Source organism: Erithacus rubecula (genome assembly GCF_903797595.1).
Source record: "Erithacus rubecula genome assembly, chromosome: 1".
NCBI classification, from domain to species: domain Eukaryota; kingdom Metazoa; phylum Chordata; class Aves; order Passeriformes; family Muscicapidae; genus Erithacus; species Erithacus rubecula.
The window spans coordinates 77279894-77298202 of record NC_136658.1 but is presented as its reverse complement, the minus strand read 5'-3'; the positions used below and the strand labels follow the sequence as shown (position 1 = coordinate 77298202).

The following is an 18309-nucleotide window of genomic DNA, read 5'->3' as shown; positions in this document are numbered from 1 at the left end:
ATGAGCTCACCCTGGCCAGATGCAGCAGAGGGTCCTTAGAAAGCCTGTTGATTGCTACATCCTACTCCAGTGTCTGCTTAGGGAATGTTTTTAGTTCATCCAATCTACCTCACTAAGTGCTCAAACTGTGCCCTTCACTTTAATGTTGGAGCACTCAGCACACATCCTACTGCAGCAACAGCCACCTTGGGAGGCAGACACTCTGAGATGAACCAAGGAATGTAAGAGTCTGGATGTAGGAAAGAGGGGTAAAGAATGAGCAAACCAACTACTGTGCCAGCATGTGAACTCACCCAGACATTTCCGATGAAAAGATTTCAGCAAAGTATGTTATTTTGTTAAAGCTGGTGTGTCTCAGCAAAACACCATTTTTGACACGGCCTAGAACAGGAAGGACACAGACACAACTTTCAGATGTGGCCCTCTGCCCTATCAGAATAATGAGATATAAAACACTTCCCCAAATCTGAGAAGTCGAATCCCCAGCTGTGTTGCCCATTGCTCTATCAAGCAGAGGTGAACCCCCTTAAATGGTTTTGCTTTCCTTCCAAAGAAAACAGAATTTAATCCTCCTTACCTGCACTGCAGTATATAAATCACCATCCTGTGTTAGCAGGAGCTTCCTTAGCACAGAAGCTGCACCTGCATGCAAGGGGTACTGTGTGAACCCTCTGCCAGGACAAGGTAAAGCACAGCAATCACAGGCTGAGACAGCAACAAGTATGAGCTTTGCCTGAAAAATGAAGACTTTAATATCAGAACCAGGCTTAGGCATTGTTAAAATGATCTTGAGCTGAGAAGTACTGAAGCTGTTATTGGGAAACCAAGAGAGGATGATGTGACTTTTTTCTTTAAAATACTACAAGAAATATGACAGCTGATACATTTTTGCATCCCAACAGAAATTCTGTAGACAATTTTAAAAAACCACAACCATTTTAAAACTGGATAATAAAGTTTTATAAGACACAGATGAGCAACTTCAGCTTTGTATATTATTTAATTCAAACATGTACAATAAGAGAAAAATAATAGGAATGTAAGTTTGTACTTATTTCCAGAAAATAGATTCATTTGACAATGTTCAAAGAGTAAATAAACCTTGCAATGCAGTTACAAATGCACATCAAGCTACTGCAGTCCTGTACACTGTACTTCAGCCGTCAACAGCCAATTCCTCTGCTCTGCAGCCAGGACACTTCATTTACAACATGTGTAACAGCACACACACCGGGTGAGATGCACAAAGCAACGCACGGAGGGTACAATGTTACAAAACATTTACCAAAATAAAATACATATGCGAGTTATCCCTAGTATTTACAACAAAGACTTTTAAATGAGAGATCGTTCAGAAGGCATCTCCTACACACGAATGCCACACATACAGAAAAAAAAGCAGAAAGGCAGTCAGAGAAAGGTACTATGTTAGTTATGGCTAAAGACCTTTGGCTCCAAAATGTGAAATAGTTATTTCCAAAAGACAACTAAAACACGGATCATTTAAAAAGTCTGTCTTTGAACTCAGTTTTTACACTGACCACTGAAATTTAATGTGAAATTTAGCATGGCAAGAGCCACTTGTAAAACAATCTTATTATTTTATACATCAAATGCTCTGAGTTGGATGTAATTATGGTTTGGCATTTTCCTAACTCAGTGGGAACACATTTGAGGACAATTATATTTTACTGCATCTCATGCAGAAAGTCTGAGGTTATCTGCTCAGCAGGCCATCAGGAAGGCTCTGGCTGGGCTTTATCTAAATGAGGCACAAATGTTCTTAGTAGTTGCCCTAGAATTTTTTATAGTAACTTAAAGCCTGCAAGTGGAAAAGAACAGATGTTGCTGTTGCCATCACAGCTTTCTGATTTTATATATATATGTAAGTTTTGTCACCAGAAGAAGAATCGGGGCAAGAGTTGCTAGAATTCAAACTTCCACATTTTAGCTGCAACCTCTTCCCACAGACTCTGATGTGAGGCTAACTTCCAAGTAATTATTTGTCTTAATTGTTGAATAATATAATGGTGTGTTTTAATTTCACTAGAATTTGCTTAAAAGACTATGGCATAATATAAATTTGGCCTGTCTTACTATATTCGATCTTAAATCTGTTACAAGGTCATGTTGCAAAGAAATACATTATAAAACAACCATGTCTATATGTAGGGTACTATATGCAAAACTGTCCTGAGTAATCTGCACCATGACATATTTTCTTTTTAGCTCTTTGACATTCACTTCTTGAGAAAAACCTGCTGCATTCAAAACCATATGCAAAGATTTCTGTTCAATTTTAGGGTTAAGGCACCAGCACTAATACATGGGAAGAGCCTTCATGGGCACTGACATACCAAAAGAAAGACCCCCAAACCTTTTTTTTTTCCAGCACCCCACAGAACCAAGTGCTAGAAGGAAGCAGGTTTCAGCAAAGAAACATATGTAAGTGTGGATCTCATAATATCTTCAGGTCCAGCTGGCAAAGTTTCTGGGTGAGCACTGCAATCCAACTTCAGCCTTTTTTTGCACTTAGAACAAGTATTTAAAAATGTGATTATGAAAAACATCATCTTCACTCTCACTGTACATGCATCTCGTTGGTTTATGGGCCTGAACATGGCAAGCACCCACAAAAACGGGTCTGTAAGAAACACAAAAGGCTTACTTGTTTGAGGGGAAGGGTGTGCATCCATGCCTGCATTTGGAAGTCTGCTCCTTGTATTTAAATTGAGCATTTAGAATTATCTATTTTTAAAAATCTGAGCAGCAACAGCTGGCTTAAACATCAAGAGAAATAAACAAGCAGCTTTTTTTGCTGATTTCCCCATGCACTTTCTTTCAGCTGGATCATTACAAATGTCAGTGTGCACTTCCAGCTCTTAACTAGTTTAGGTCATCTCCCACTGCTATGGGAAAGCACAAGCAGTGAAGTTCACTATACAGGGCACTATTTGGCTGAGCATACCAGACTTTGCCTTACTGCTGAGCTATATACACAAGGCATTTGAAATGTCAAATGATGTAATTTAAAATCAAAGCCACAAACCTGGGCTTTGCAGAAGTGGTGACAAAGTTATGAAATCACAAAAACTAGTTACTAGTGGGCTTCACAACACTGATGATAAATAAAAATACAGAGGTAACAATAGTAGTAGGAACAAATACATCCTTAAAATAAGGCTTTTTTACATTGTTGTTAAAATGCCTGGCGTTTAGCCCCTTGTTTATTTTTCATATATTACAGATCCATGACAAAGCTGATTGTGCCCATTGTCAAAGAATACCCTTGGATCTATCCTAATCATCAGGTAATGCCCCTAATCAGCAGCACAGGATAAAGTATTGTAAAGACATTCATAGTGAATCAGTTCTGAAACATTCTGAGTCTTTATTTCCTTCCATATTCCCAGCAGTCTTGTCATCCTTGATGAGAGCAAGCAAGCAGAAATTATCAGTGCTACAAATACCAGGATCCTCTTTCTTCCAGGTGCTTTTTAAAAGTTATTCTCCCAGATCAGCTTCATGCCATAGACAAATTGAAGCAATGCAAATCACGGACTGCATATGCTGGCCAGAGCTGACCTTAATCAAGTCAGATCCTTTCCATTCCAATGAGGACTGAAGACACCAAGACAAAAATCCATCTCTGGTCCACACAATTTCTTTGTCCCTTCCAGTAAGAATTTCTCTTTCTTTATGAAGAAGTTATTGGTCAAAATCCATTGTCAACTGACTGTGTACAAGAAGCATGGATCCAGACCACTTCAATACATGTACATTACTATTTATTCATTTTCTAAGTCCAGCTATATGAATAAAACACATGAGACCTATGTAACACAGCCAGCAGTCACCATGTACCGTCTCAACTCTGATTTTGTACATTCACATTATCTCCGTGAGAAAATAAAAATGTATTTTTTACACAGAGTAATAAGTGTACTGGAAATACAAAGAAGAGTCTCCCAGGCTAAGAAATGCGTTAAAAAGCGATACAAAAGCTCTACACTGAAGAGCATACATGCATGCAATATATTGCTCTGACTGAAATTCATCAATCTGAGATGCCCTGGGATCCTCTTCTTTCCACTTGTGTGCAATAAATGCACATATCTTTACAGTCCATTTCATACTCTGTTCATGTTTCTATAGGACAGAATAAAATTTCCCTGTTCCAATCTGGAATATGGTAAGGCCTTGCGGGACGTTCTCCTGCCATTTGGCAATGTAATAGAAAAAAGACAGGAAGGATTAGGGTCCACTAAACTCTGCACTAGCTGGTTAATCACATGGGATATCTGCACCCGATTTTAATGGGTGGTCTGTGCTCAGTGCTCCAGAAGGAAGGAGAAAATTCTCCTAAGACTCCTTGCTGATACATCCCTAAGGAAAAATTCCTCCCTATCTAAAATTTGGCCATCAATATAAGGTTAAGAAAAATGAAATGTTACAATGACCTACTTGATTCCATCACTACTTCAACATAACTAAGAAACAGAGGTCAAATACTGCTGTTCCTGACTAACAGCAAGTTGTCTTTGTCAGAAGAGAGACTGCTCTTCATCAGCAATGCTGACACTCGGCAACATGGGCTTCAGAGCAGCCTTGACAAACTTGTTTCTCACCCAAGACAAAGGCTGCATTCCTGGCTCAAGGGAACCCAAGATTCGTCCTCCAAAACAGGAGATTCGCTGAGCTCAAGGAAGCTTGACTGTGTCTCCAAGGTCCTCCTCTGGAGTGAGTCTCCCTCTGTGCTGATGTCCTTCCAGGTCCTTGGCCCCTCACTTTTTGAAGGGAGTGAGTTTGTTGAAGGTATGCCAGAAGAGGGATGGCTTTCTCTTGGGCTCTGCCAGGGCAAAGACCTGCTGCTGCGGGACGCTGGTAGGCACGGTGATGTGTCGCTGGTGAAGGGGATGCAGGGTTTGGTGTGGAGGAGGCATGGGACACCCATTATAGCTCACACCTGCAGAAGAGCAGTTGGAGAAAGCACCTGAGTCAGGCCGGGATGTTTAAGCACAGAGCCAGGGGACATGATAAATTTTGTCATGATCTTGAATGGCAGAACTAATAAGGGTCACTTTTTCTGATGTTTGACTTTTTAATTGCTGCATTGATTTGGCTTAAGAAGACAGCAGTATCAGTAAAAATAATATTACAGAATAAACAAAAACAAGCAGCAGTTTCACACAGCTGGACTATATTTTTTTGCACAAGTAAATATTAGTATTTCAAAGGAATGACTCCAAACAGCAGATACTACTAGTACTTCAGTCCAGTCTCAGAGTAAGACTGGGTAAAATACTGCTACCAACAAAAATGTTGCTTCTTCCATTTGAAATATATTTCTCTGGGTTAATGTTCTTAAGACTTTGAGCTTTGCACATTCAGAACATAATGTCCTAATCACAACTTAAGCCACTTCCCTGAAAATCCACACAGGTTGTAGGAGTATCTATTGATTTATAAAGAGAAAATGCTTTAAGAGTATTAATCCCAGGGAACAGAGGACAACCTAACACCAACTCCTTCACTCCTAAACTCAGACTTAAATCTTGTTCCCCTTTTCTCTCAGCACACTAAATATTTACCTGAGTTTGACTTTAAGATGGACAAAATCTGTTGTGATTTGTTTCTGTTGTGATTATTTTCCGAGAGAGGAAATTAATAAAAAGCCATTTCCAGATAAAGAAGCTTCTGGTCCATCCTTCCTTCTGGAGGGATGCCAGATTTTGACTATTATTGTAAATAATATAATAATATGGCTAGCAAAAAGAACTTTAGGACATTTTAAAGAAGAATTGGTAAAGAAGAACAAGCTCTTTGAGTAAAAGCAAAGGAAGGAATTGTAACACTCATCTCTAATTTAACCTGTGCATCCAGTTCCTCACAACCTTAAAAATAAGCAGCTTGCCTTACCTTTTGAGTTTTTTCTCTTCTATACAGAATATTGACTTGTCTGTTTGAAGAAGCTCAAGGAGCTGATTTCGTAGACAGTATCGGAATTTAATATTAAAATACAGGTTAATGGCAATTATTTGGCTCCATGTAAACCACAAAAAAAAAATGTTTTTAAAAGACTGAAGAACTCAGCCACAGCCAGACTGTGCTCTCTGCTAACAAAAAGATCAATGGAATACAGTAAGAAGATAATGTAATTCTGAACACCCACCTTTAATTTTTCCTTGCCTTGACTTACGGGCATTCTGCATGGCTTGTTTCTTCTGGTTTTCTGAGATTTCCATACCTATGTCAAAGTGTAAATTAGGACACCAGTACAAAATTACTGTATCTAATACTTCATCATATTAAATGAAAACAAATAAGTAAACTGTATCTTAAGCAATTTATAGTAAATCTTAGTAGCAATACAGCTGAATCCTTTAGAAGTGTTTTCTATTGTCATATGACCTTAAAGAGGGTTTTCCACTGGGATAGTGAGAGATAAGTCCAGATAACAAGAGATTAAAAACAAAAAAGTTTAAATTAACATTTCTGAAATCTACAAGTCACCAAGTAATAGATCACAAATGCAGAATCCTTTTATTTTTCACTCACTCTAAGGTAACCTGGGTAACAAATTTGAGTCACTGCTATTTCAGTAGTACAAATTTGGGTATCTTTCCCTTCACTCAGAGGAGAATATCACAAAATCTGGCAGGTGCTGAAGAAGGCTCTGACGGGGTTTTGGCTGCATCATTCTGGGGGTGGATCCCTCACTTGGGTTTCTCATGCACCTGCTGACATACTTGTGTAACTTACATGAAGCACATGGGTACTCCTATGCTATTTACTATCCTGTGACAGGTGTATGGCTGAGTGTGGTGAGTACAGAGATGATAGACATCTGCTAGATGGTGGCACCAGAGACTGGAGCTGTCTGGAGCCCAGGTAGAGGCACTCCAGTTTCCTCTCCCTGTGCACAACACAATTGAGATACATGGAAATGTCACATTTGCACAAGGTGGCAACAGGGTGCACATGCTGTTTCACTTCACACTGTGCATAAGGCTGTACTCATTTCACACATAAGCACAGAAAGAGCACAGAAGTTGTGGTTCAAAGCCAGAGTGAAGTGTCTGCTTCAGTTCCATTTTACATCTTCCCTCATTTCTCTATACTTTAAAACTCCCTTTGTTTTTCATCCTGAACTTATGAAGAAGTTACTACAAATCAGCCTATAAACTTAAAACATCCATAATTTTTGGGTAGCAGTGTATTTTATTATGCAGGGTCTGTTTTATTTTTTTGTTGTTGGTGGTTTTTTTTCTTTCTTTATAGAAACAAGGAAACACATTTAAATAAAATGAAAGCAATTTCATCAAGAGAGATCAGACCACTTTCATAGGGTTACTATTAGTGGTTTGGAGAAGGATTTTCTGGCTATGGCCTTTTCTCTCATATATTCAAAAGCTAAGAAAAGCTAGATATGGTTTGGGAGACAATGACTCACACCGAAGTGTCTTTGAAAATAGAAGTAAAATGCCATTTGCAGTTCTGAATTGAAAGAGTATTATTTGTTCTCTGAGTGGTCAGATTAGAGGCTTTGTGTATAGTCCAGCAAGACAGCTTACAAAATCAACAAGATAAATTTAAAGCTGAGGTTGAGAATAGTGGTGTTCTTCCATTGGTTTTGGCTAAAGGAAATGTTCAATTATACCAAAAAAAGAAGAAATTTTAGAAAAGAAACAGTCTTATGGTTAATGGAGAAAACATCCATGCCACTGTGACTCACAAGACCAGATGGACATTAGCTATTATAACTCAACTATCTTTCCTCTAGTTCATCATACCTGTCCCAAAACAGGAACATCAGAATAGTGAGTTCCAACACTTGAAAAGCAACTTTAGTTGGATGTTACATGGGCAGAAAAGACTGCATGCACCTATGGGCCATTATCAAACATACAATTTCTCTTTTAACTGGTTTGGGTTTTTTTCCACCCATATTGCATTGTGCCTGAAGAGCATCAAGCACTATGGACTCTCCTTGTGAAATTCTTGCACACAGCAACCATGAGAATTTGTGACCCAGCCCCAAAATAAGGGTTAGTCCTATTATGACAAATCTCACTGACAGTGCTGAATGGTTTGTCTTCTGAATACCGTATGTTGATTTTCATGAGGTCCCAGCAGAAGAAATAGTTTAGGGCTGTAGCTGCTACACCTTTGCAGCTTCCTTATGCTTGGGGATTTCTGCAGCAGTGTCACTTTGGAGGAATGGTAACACCAAGACAGACCCATGACTGCTCAGGGTAGAGCCTCAGAAGCTTTTAACTTGCTCAACATACTCTCACAGTGCTCCATAACCACCCAGGAGGTGGTGCAGAGCTCAAGAGTGCTTCTTCTTAGAAAGGATGGAAATGGAAGCATTCACTTGCTCACTTTTTATCATCTTCTTTATCTCAGTCCTGCTCACAAAAGTGCAGGAGCTGTGTTTTACTCAGTAGAATCCATCTTCCATGTCACTGTATTATGGTTCTCATAGTATACTAGAGTGGAGTAATTCTGTAACTTTGTTGTAAGAGGGACTGTGTGGGCAATTATGATCCAATCCGCAGCACTGCCCTATTACCCTCTGATCACCTTCACCCTTTTGCAATATCCACTATTTTAGAGCTCACTTTAGGTGAATTAGGGAAGGCAGCTGCCTCCCATGCCCATGACCACAAAGTGACAGAGCAAGTTCCACACAGAGCAAGGCATGAAAGCCATCAGCACTGTGCCCACCACCACTGACTGTAATGTCACACTGTGACATTCAGCACTGGAGAAGAGTCACGTTTGCAAAGTCTGAGGGAAGTTTAGCTGTGTTTACTCTAAACTCAAGATGATTTGGATTAATTGCAACAGTTGGTGCAATGTGCAAAGCTTAAAATTGATTTTAAATTGAGAATGAATTGGCAAACTTTGAAGTATTCTCTTCTGTTTGCACACTATCTAAAATGCATATGGAAGAGACCTTATTTTTGACATACTTACAATGGTATCAAACGAGAGAAAGCCACTAAGATCAAAAGGGTTACATTTGTAATGTAAGGGTTATTCCTGTCTTCCTATCATTCTGATCAAGTGTTTTACATGAACATGGAATATGAGACTTGGCATCTTGTTTAAGTTGTAATAATTTCTGAATTGCATCATCTACTTCACTGCACTTCCAGTGTTAACCAGATGTCAATCCAAAGCCTTAGCCTCAAGAGTGCTGAAAAGGAGAAGTTCTCATGCAGCCAACATACACAGATTGCACTAACATGACTTTTTAGAAATACTAGAAAGAGTTTTCTTTTTTTAATTAGTGTTGCTGCTTTTTTTGAATATGTTTTGTGAATGGAATTTTCCTGGAGCTTTTGTGATTGATTAAAGGAAGCATGAAATGATGCAAAACCAAAAAAAGCAATCCTAACTCTACATATACACAGAAGACACACTGACCTTAGAGTGTCCCACAGGCTGCAGGTCTAAAACTGGTCCTAGGATTTACTACCTTTTTTCCTGCTCACTCAAGGTTTGACTTCATTTCTCTGTGCCAGTGCCAGAGCACTCACTGCCCAGTGGTGCTGTTGCTGGGTCTGTAGTTAATGACACCATACAACTGCACTATATGACACAGACAATATAAATCTATAATTACTTGGCTTTGCAAAAAAACTGTCCTTTATGAACAGATATTTTTGACCAATCGTTCATAAAAAAGTGCTTGGATTTTAGATGGATTTTTATTATTGATTGGTCTTTATGAATTGCATCTTGTCATATCTCATCTCTCATTCTGCTCCATAATGCACCAGAATCATCTGGGTGACACTACCTGCCCTGGACCTTTGGCCCACAGCGACAGGGCAAACACACCTGAACAGGCTTCACTTACACAGCTAAACATCATGCCAGGTAAGAAAGGGACACCAGCTCAAGAAGACAGAGTGCACATCTGTACAAAACAAATTACTGCAAAAGCAAGTTTGTTTTAACCACTGTTCAGAAATTGTTCCACTCACCCATTTCCTTGTCTTCTCGAACTCTTCTCCTTTCACTTTCACATGCCTCCATCCATTTCTTTTTATCCTCCTGTTTTTTTGCACAGAACAAATGAATCTCTTCTGTCGTTCTGTTTATTATCTTAAAAGCATTCTTGACATTGATGTTAAAATCTTTATCTCTGCCATCTTCGGTGTCCACAATTTCCATCTCGTCCATGTCAATACGATCCTTATAATACAAGATGTCCCTTCTCAGCAAGTCCTTCTTACAGAAGACAAGTTGATGGTCAAAAAGGAAGAAAGTCCTCTGCTGGCTTTTGCCTTGTTTTGATATTTTGGTCAGTTCTCCTGAGTGGATCAGTTCTGAGCTTCTGGCTAGCACATCTGGTCCCTAGGAAGACAGATACATAGAGATGTAGAGATATGTAGTAAGTAAACAATATATTAAGATCTCACTGTGTGTCTAACCGGTTTCACTGTGTAATCAAGTCATAAGTTCACTCACTTTTCTTGTATTTTTATTATTAGATTTGAAATGTCACACATGTAAATAATATCATAGAGGTAAATTCAATCAATGGGGTTCTGCCCTACTTTACTTCTGCATAAGCAGAGGGAAACATTTAAGTCAATGAAACAGGTTCCCGTTCTGACAGAACTACCAAAATTCCAAATGAGAGTCAACAGGCCTAGCATTTTTAAAAGCTCCATTTTTCCACCTCATCTCAAAGGCAAGTGCACATGTTAATACACGCTGCTCTTCCTGAACTATAAACAAGGTTAATCAGTAACAGAAACATTGCAAATGAAACAACCGGACTTTTAACTGAGCAATGACCACTTGAAAAGTAGACACCATAAACAACCACCTACGCAGAGAGACATACCCTGCAGGGGACATCAAGTATTGTACACAGTACCTTTGCCCAGGAAAGGCACAGGCAGACACTCACCTCCCAGTCTACGATAGAGACTTGCCAGCGGGCAATCTTGTCTATGCTTTCTAGTCTGCGTTTTCGCTCGTTGATCAGGCATGCCACGTTCTTCATGGCCTCATATGCAGCTTTTATGTTGCTATAATCACTGGGAAATATAAGCACATTTCAAGGATCACTTATGCAATGGACATAATGCAATCACAAACCATGGAAATGATGCAACCACAGTTTAGCCCACATTATCCACTTATCCCTCTAACCTAAGGTACTTAAATAAGAGAAACCTGATTCCCGCTATTCCAAACTCTACACAGTAGCCTGTACAATTCAGTGCTGCTGTACTGCTGGGCTTGTCCAGCAAATTATTAGAGCAAACTATTAGACTAGTGGAAGGATGCAGAAGAGATAGATTAATGAACTGCAACACTGTCTCTACTGAAAATAATGGTAGCACGCCCACTGACCTCAGTGATAGCTGTATTTCACCAAAGGACTGTGTTTTCAAACAAGATTTTAGTGGGATTTTTCTGGGAAGGGCATTCTTTTAATCAACTGTATTTTCTGCTTCTTGTTCCCAATGACTGCGTCAATGAACACAATTGGGGAATACCAGGTGGACAGCAAAAAAAACCCAAAAGCAACCCCACACAGAGTGAGTGAGGAACACAAAAACAGGAGCACCAGAGAGAGAAATGAAAGGAGACAATATGAAGAAAGCATCCCATTTCCATGGGACAAATGTGTGAGAGCCATGATGGCCACCTTCCTCTTCTTGCTTTGGGACTAATGCAATTAATTCAGGCCAACCCTCCTGTCCTTCTTCCAATGCTCTGCTCCCCTCCTTCTTTCCTGAGCTCCCAACATGCCTATGAATCTCCCCAAGCTTGCAGACAGGCTTTTTTTTCTCCTCTGAATAGCATCCATCACTCCTTCACCTTCATCAAATGGAGTCTCTCAGAAGAGAGAAGGGAAGAGACATATTTCTTGCCTAAGGAGTCCCAGCAGAGCAGCTGTTTTTCCTCTCATATCAGAAGGCCTCTTGCAGAAAAGAGAGCCAGAGGTAGAAAACAGCATGCACCAGAAATAAATCCTGCTAAGGGGTTAGCACTGCTGTCCTTTTTATCTGCTTCTGTCTCAGTTCCAATTTTCATTGGCTGCTGCTGATGGATGCACTTTCCTTCTTAATGTGTCCATTCTTTCCTCTATTTATATCTGTGGAAACTCTATTCTGTCACACTGAATACAGAAAGTGAGACTAACAATAACAGGATCCTACTATGGTCAGAGAGATGTCCCACAGGGTGACCAAATGATATCCATACTGCTACACTTGCCCTTCCTTATCTCAATTCCTTTTTACTCTGTTGGTATTTAATCCACACTTGCTACACAACTTGTGGCCTTCACAGCAGGCTGTGCATATTGGAACTTTGATTTTTTTACAAGAACAAAATGCTACCAAAACCCCCAACTGGCTGGAGCTCTCCCAAGGCTCCATGTGTAGGTCTGCCTGTCTGTATCTCCACACAGTAGGTGCCTCTCTGTGCTTGAAGGCACTTCTGGATCCTGTGCCACACAAGAGGAAAACAAGTACTATGGGTGGAAAGTGGCAAGACCTGGCTGTCACTTTATCTGCAAGTTTAATAGCTCACAGAACAATCTTTCTAAAATTAGCAGCAATGAAGGAGAAACTCTTCTAGTAATTGTTATTGCAGTACTTCCCAGGTAGTCACAGAACTGAATAGAGGCATTTCACATCTAAAAGTCAGTACTTCACACACCTTGTATTTTGCCCCTGGCAAAAATCCAGGGGACTCCAAGGGGAGTTTTCTCAAGGTTAAATTACTGACTTTGGCCAAGGAAGTATTGCCTCAGGCTTCATTTGGACTTTGAGCACAGGGGTCACAATGGAATACTTTCTTGCAATTATACAAGACAAAAAGAGAGACACTTACAGATAAAATCTTAATTTAGTCAAAGACTTAATCAGCGCAGGGGTATACCAGAAATGTTAATAATCTGCAAGTTCAATTTTTATTTATGCCAGGTGGAAATCTAATATCTAGACTTTACTGCAAACTAAGGTAATGTTAATTACTAAGTTTCTAAAACAAATTACCTTGTGGTTGTGGTTTTTTTCCAAGGCACTCTACTTTTTCTTATATCCACAACTTTTATAAGTCTTCCCTTCTTCTTCTTTGGATTTCCTTCTCCTTGATTTCTTTGATACATTGGCTGTTTTTTCACTCTGAATTACACATCCCTCCCTGCATCCTATTTAAATACCATCTTCTTTTCCATCTCACTCTTTGACTTATTCCTCACTGTGTCTTGCATGCCCTCAGTACCCTGTGCTGCATTTTCAGATACTGTTTTTGTGACTGACTGTGATGGTTCCTGTTTATCATGGTCCACAGCAGTTTTGTTTCTGATCTCAAAACCTTCAGTGTTGTGTCACCCAGAAAACTTGAGTAATTAGGTGTTACTACTGTTAAGGAATTTGTTATTACAGTCCTCTCACCTGTGCTCCTGAGTAGTGTATTTAAGCAATTCTGCAAGCTGCAGAGGATATTTGCAGATTTTCTGAACAGGTGTGAGAAGAAAACCATCAATAGCAATGTCAATCATCTGCTGCAGCAAGCGACAGGCCTCAAAGAAGTGGCGGTATTTGCCCTGCTTCATCAGTTTGGAGAGCTCAATGCAGGCACTGGGATGATTGTTACAATACTCTGAATAAATAGCAAAGCCTTCTTGCTATTAAAAAAAAAAAAAAAAAAAAAAAAGTTAAAACTTTACTAAAGTATTTGTCTATAAAGGAGAAAAGCTATTTTTCTGACATCTATTATATGTAATTAGATTAAGTAATCCATTTTCTATATTGCTTCCAGGCTGATCAGCCTTGAAACTATGCAGAAATCTACTTTGTAGCTGTCATCAAAACTATGTACCCTTCTTTGTCAGAATACAAAAATAAAGATCACTTCTTGAGTTAGGATAATCAAATCCACTTTAAGAAGTATTTTTCTTTGGGGAAGACAGCTATAGGCTTAGCAAGTCTCTATCAAGAACTCACAGCCTATTTCCCCACTACCTACCTTCCATAATGTCTTTATGAAGTTTTTGCATGCAGAATATGAGATCAGTGCAAGTAATCCAGCTCATCTGTGATCATTACAGTTTTGACAAGGCAACTTAAAACTGTTTACAAAATGACATAATTGCTAAAAATGAGGAGAAATCTAAAACAAGTATTTGATTAATTGTAAGTTACTTTACATTCTATAATGCTGCCAGTTTTGTATGTAAGAAGCACTTGTTAGTAAAATCCCCTCCTAATACGGTAACTTGGCTTTTTATTATGATATTTTGTTAATTTCATAAATAAAATCAAATTTATCAACCTACATGTTGAAGAAAACATGACCCTATTTCACTTAGATGAGGTTCCTCTTTGTTGTACTGTTTCTCAAGATCCTTCAGAAACTTCCTTTGGAACTTGTAAATATCTTCAATATTTCCAAAAATGGTGCTTAACTGAGCGGTGGTGAACATTCCTGTATGTTTGCGGCACTGCCGAATGTAACCCTGAAATGAAATAAAAAACACTCCTTAGGCTCAGGATGTGAGGCAGTCCTACCCTGAACAAAATCATTTGAGCTGGCAAGACCCCTGAGGTCTCCAGGCAAGGGAGTGGTTTCTCAGCCACACACACACATAAGCTCAAGTTCAGGTCTGCATCTGAGATGTTCACATGTGGATTTTTGGGGTCCAGCCTCTCTCTCCTGGTACCCCAAATGAACCAGGGAACCTCCAGAGTGCAAAGCCCACTTGCATCTCCCTGTTAGGCATACACTGCAGGGACTGAACCTCCAGGAACAGCTGCTGTGCTCACAGTGCCACAGCAGCTGTGGCAGCAGGGCTCAGGGAGTGCAAAGGTTAACTGATGCGATAGGGGCTATCTGCCAGGCTCCTCGATTTGGCTGCTGCCAGGCAGCTTTGGGAGCTCCTGCAAACAGCTTTGGGAGCAGAAAGATGAAACAGCCTTGCAGCTGCTCTGGTGAGGTTTACCAGGAAGCAACAGTGACTGTTGCTGGCACTGTTAGGAATATTCCTGTCTCCTCCACAGCCATCTGCTCTGAGAGCTGTGCAGAGGCTATGCTGCAAGCCAGCTACTGCATTTCCTACTGCACAACAAGGAAAGCTAATTCCTGTGCAGCTCCTGTAATGTGGGCTGCAGACACTTCTTGAATCTAAAACATGTTTATGGCTATACTCTAGCTTCATGATCCTGGCTACAACCAGCCTGAGTGATTCATTCTAGGGCTGAGCTTGCAAATTTGGGTTACTATCTGTGTAGCTTTTTTGGCTTAGTCTTACTTGAGTCTATTTTCAGCCTTGTCTTACTTGCACCACCCTACAGATTCACTCTGAGGACAGCAGACTATCTTTACCCCACATGTTGAGCATGGCTCATTACTTCCCTGCTTGGAAAATGTGTGCTTGTTCCCCTGTACTAAACTCAGAGGCTTGCCAGATATTAAAAAGCAGGTATAAGATATACATATTAGAGAAAAATAATTGATTAATATATGCCTAACTTTTAACAGGTCAGCAAAATATGACAGTCATGTCCTAGAACTCAGCTAACCATGGCACCAGCATAGCAGAGTGTACAAATTCTTCCCTGATCTTTCATGCATACAATCAATCTTACTAGTTTAAGTAAATAATGAATATAAATGGTAAAATTTACATTTAATGTTTTAAAATAAGCCAGTTAGTAATCAATTTTTGTCCTTTCCCACTTTTCTCTCTTCAAGATGTATAAAAAGGGCCTGGTCTAAAAATAAAAAACAAATAAAATCAAAACCTACTGCTGCCTTTTCTACTTTGCTATGAATGATATAAGGTAATGGGAAGTGGTGGACTAAAGGATGACAGCATGACAAATACAAGGACAGACCTAGCAAACTAAAGCTAACAAAGAATATTTTTGTAGGTTGCTTAGCACCATTCCAGATGCAAACCACAAAGACAAGTCAAACACAGGTCAAATGCATCACAACTCATGTCAGAAAAGACAAACTTCAGTGAAAAGTATTAAGAAGCTTCTTGCCCAAGAGTGAGCCTTCAGAAAGTATTGAGAAAAAAAGCAGAAAACCATCCCCATTTTATTCAAATAAGCAAGGTAGATCTAAAACACACTTATATTCCTTCATAACTCCTAAGCATCCAGTAAAAATCTTCTCCCTTGAGAAAACAGGGAAAAATCATTTAGCAAATACTCCTTCCAAGTTACTTTTAAGAAGTTTTGTCACTGAACTGTAAACTATTTTACTACAGTTACTCAAAGTTTTCTATAGAGTGGCAAAAAGCTCTAAATAAACTGGACTTCCTTCTCTCATTTATTATGGAAATAGCAGTCAGAGAGGCACTTCTTTGCTGTCAAAAATTGAAGTTTTTTTAAAAGAAAGGAAGCAATGGCTCATGGCAGTCATCAGAGAGGAAAGCCGTAAGAGGAAACAAAGAATCTGACTGACAGCATCAGAAGAGCAATTGGGAGTATTTTGATATGAGAAACCACCATGGCTCTCAACTTGGAATGATTCCACTCTATGGAATGATTGGCTTCTATTAGGTCAGCAGGGTGTCCTCAGGTTAATGCATGTACCTCACAGATGTCCTTGAGATGCTTGATATAGACCCGTTCTGTTTTCATAATTTCCTGTATAACGTTGGTTCTCATCTGATCCCTGTTTTCAGCTATTTTCTGGCGATGCTTGCTAATATCTGAATCTTGTTCTTCATCCTGGATATTACTACCATTTTCTGGCACTTCTTCCTGATTAACTCGCAGCTGCAGCCAGAAAAAACAAAGCAATCAGAGTGAAGCAGAAAGTTTTACAAAATGTGGTAAAACTCTTACAAACTTCTTATACCTAAGAGAAGAGTGGATACAGACATATTTTCATTCTTATCTTACAGAGGGGGCTTCACAACAGGATTTGTCTCATTGTACTTACTGTATATTCAAATAAATGTTGAGATTTCTGTCTGGTTAAATACACGACCTTCTTCAAATCTTCAAATACTTACAGTATTTGAGAGAGATCATGTTGTACTGTCCATGCACTTTTCAGAGTTCAGCTCATTTCTGACTCTTAGTAATAGTTAGTGTGTTTGGCCAAGTTAGCATAGGGCTAAAAATTACAAAAGTAGACACTCAACCACTTTTAAATAGTTTCCCTGTGCCCCATCTGTATGATATAGATAACAGCACCTCCTTTTTTGACTTCTGTCTGATTGCCCATACTGTCTACAGATCTAGGAAGGGGAAAGGGAGGAACTATCTGCTGCACTTAGTGCATGAAGTACTTCATGCAGTGTGGGCCCAGTTTCATTACAGGTACTCAAAAAGTAATTTAAATTATTTTCTAAAACATGCTTCAAGTTTTTACCATCTGAGAATTATACTGTCATTAATCCAGGTGAGTTCTGACCGCGGAGTTCAGACTGTGAATGGGATTTCTACACAATATCATTGATAACAAATTAAGCCCTATTTTACCAAGAAATCCCTGCAGCATTGCTCTCCCCAGCCCTCACAAGAACTCTTATGTACTCTCTGTATACACTGATGACTTTCTGATTGAGCTTTCTGCTCTTGTAATCTCTGTTTGAGAAATTCCTTAGGTTACAAAGGGACCAAACAAAGAAGACAGAATAAGAGTTGTCAGAGGAGCTATGGGATCTCAGGGTGTGATTCTTTTTCCCTTGTGAACTCCTCAGGGGTTGCACCACTGATGTTCAGCTATAAACATGCTGAGGATCAGGTATGAAATGTAATACCATGACAACTGTTGCACTCTGCTAGGAATCCTGCAATGGTGCAAAAGCAAGAAGAGTTACTCACCCTGACAAAGCTAGCTGGAAACCAGGCTTCCTTGTCCTCATTTCTTCCCCACCACCAGTCTTTGTTGGAAGCTTCTAGAACTCTAATGACATCTCCAGCTTTGAAGCCCAGCTCTTGATCATCCATAGTGACATGGTCCCAGAGAGCCTCTGCATAGACGACGGTGCCATCGCTTATCAGCTATGACAGGAAGAAAATGAGATTGTGAAGGACAGAAGATAAACTATGAAGTGCTTATAAACTACAAAGAGATCAACAATCACTAGATTGCCTACTATTACTCCTGTTACAGGATAAAACTAAAATTTCAGATTTTCAGAAATCTATGCATATACTCTTAAGTGAAAACAATTAGAATCCTGGTCCAGAGCAGTGACATAGAGTAACAGTTACAGTCTGTGATGATTTAAAACCCAGAGGGAAAATTAAACCCACTCAAACTGTCCCCATTCCCCTACGCCCTTCCTCTAGTGGAGGA

At 39.5% G+C, this 18309-nt stretch overlaps 1 protein-coding gene across 8 annotated transcripts in view; it reads right to left on the bottom strand.

Moving 5' to 3' along the window:
* Positions 1 to 973: 973 nt before the first annotated feature.
* SPATA13 (spermatogenesis associated 13) overlaps positions 974 to 18309 on the bottom strand; it is a 72098-nt gene continuing 54762 nt past the window's right edge. For all 8 annotated transcript variants that reach the window (XM_079309349.1, XM_079309346.1, XM_079309344.1 and 5 more), the window contains 8 exons: positions 17832 to 18011; positions 16590 to 16775; positions 14324 to 14503; positions 13440 to 13672; positions 10934 to 11063; positions 9999 to 10371; positions 6173 to 6247; positions 974 to 4966 (listed from right to left, as the gene is read on the bottom strand). In XM_079309349.1, coding sequence (XP_079165475.1) covers positions 4785 to 4966; positions 6173 to 6247; positions 9999 to 10371; positions 10934 to 11063; positions 13440 to 13672; positions 14324 to 14503; positions 16590 to 16775; positions 17832 to 18011 — 1539 coding nt within the window. In that variant the 3' untranslated portion in view covers positions 974 to 4784. The remainder of the gene's footprint in view (positions 4967 to 6172; positions 6248 to 9998; positions 10372 to 10933; positions 11064 to 13439; positions 13673 to 14323; positions 14504 to 16589; positions 16776 to 17831; positions 18012 to 18309) is intronic.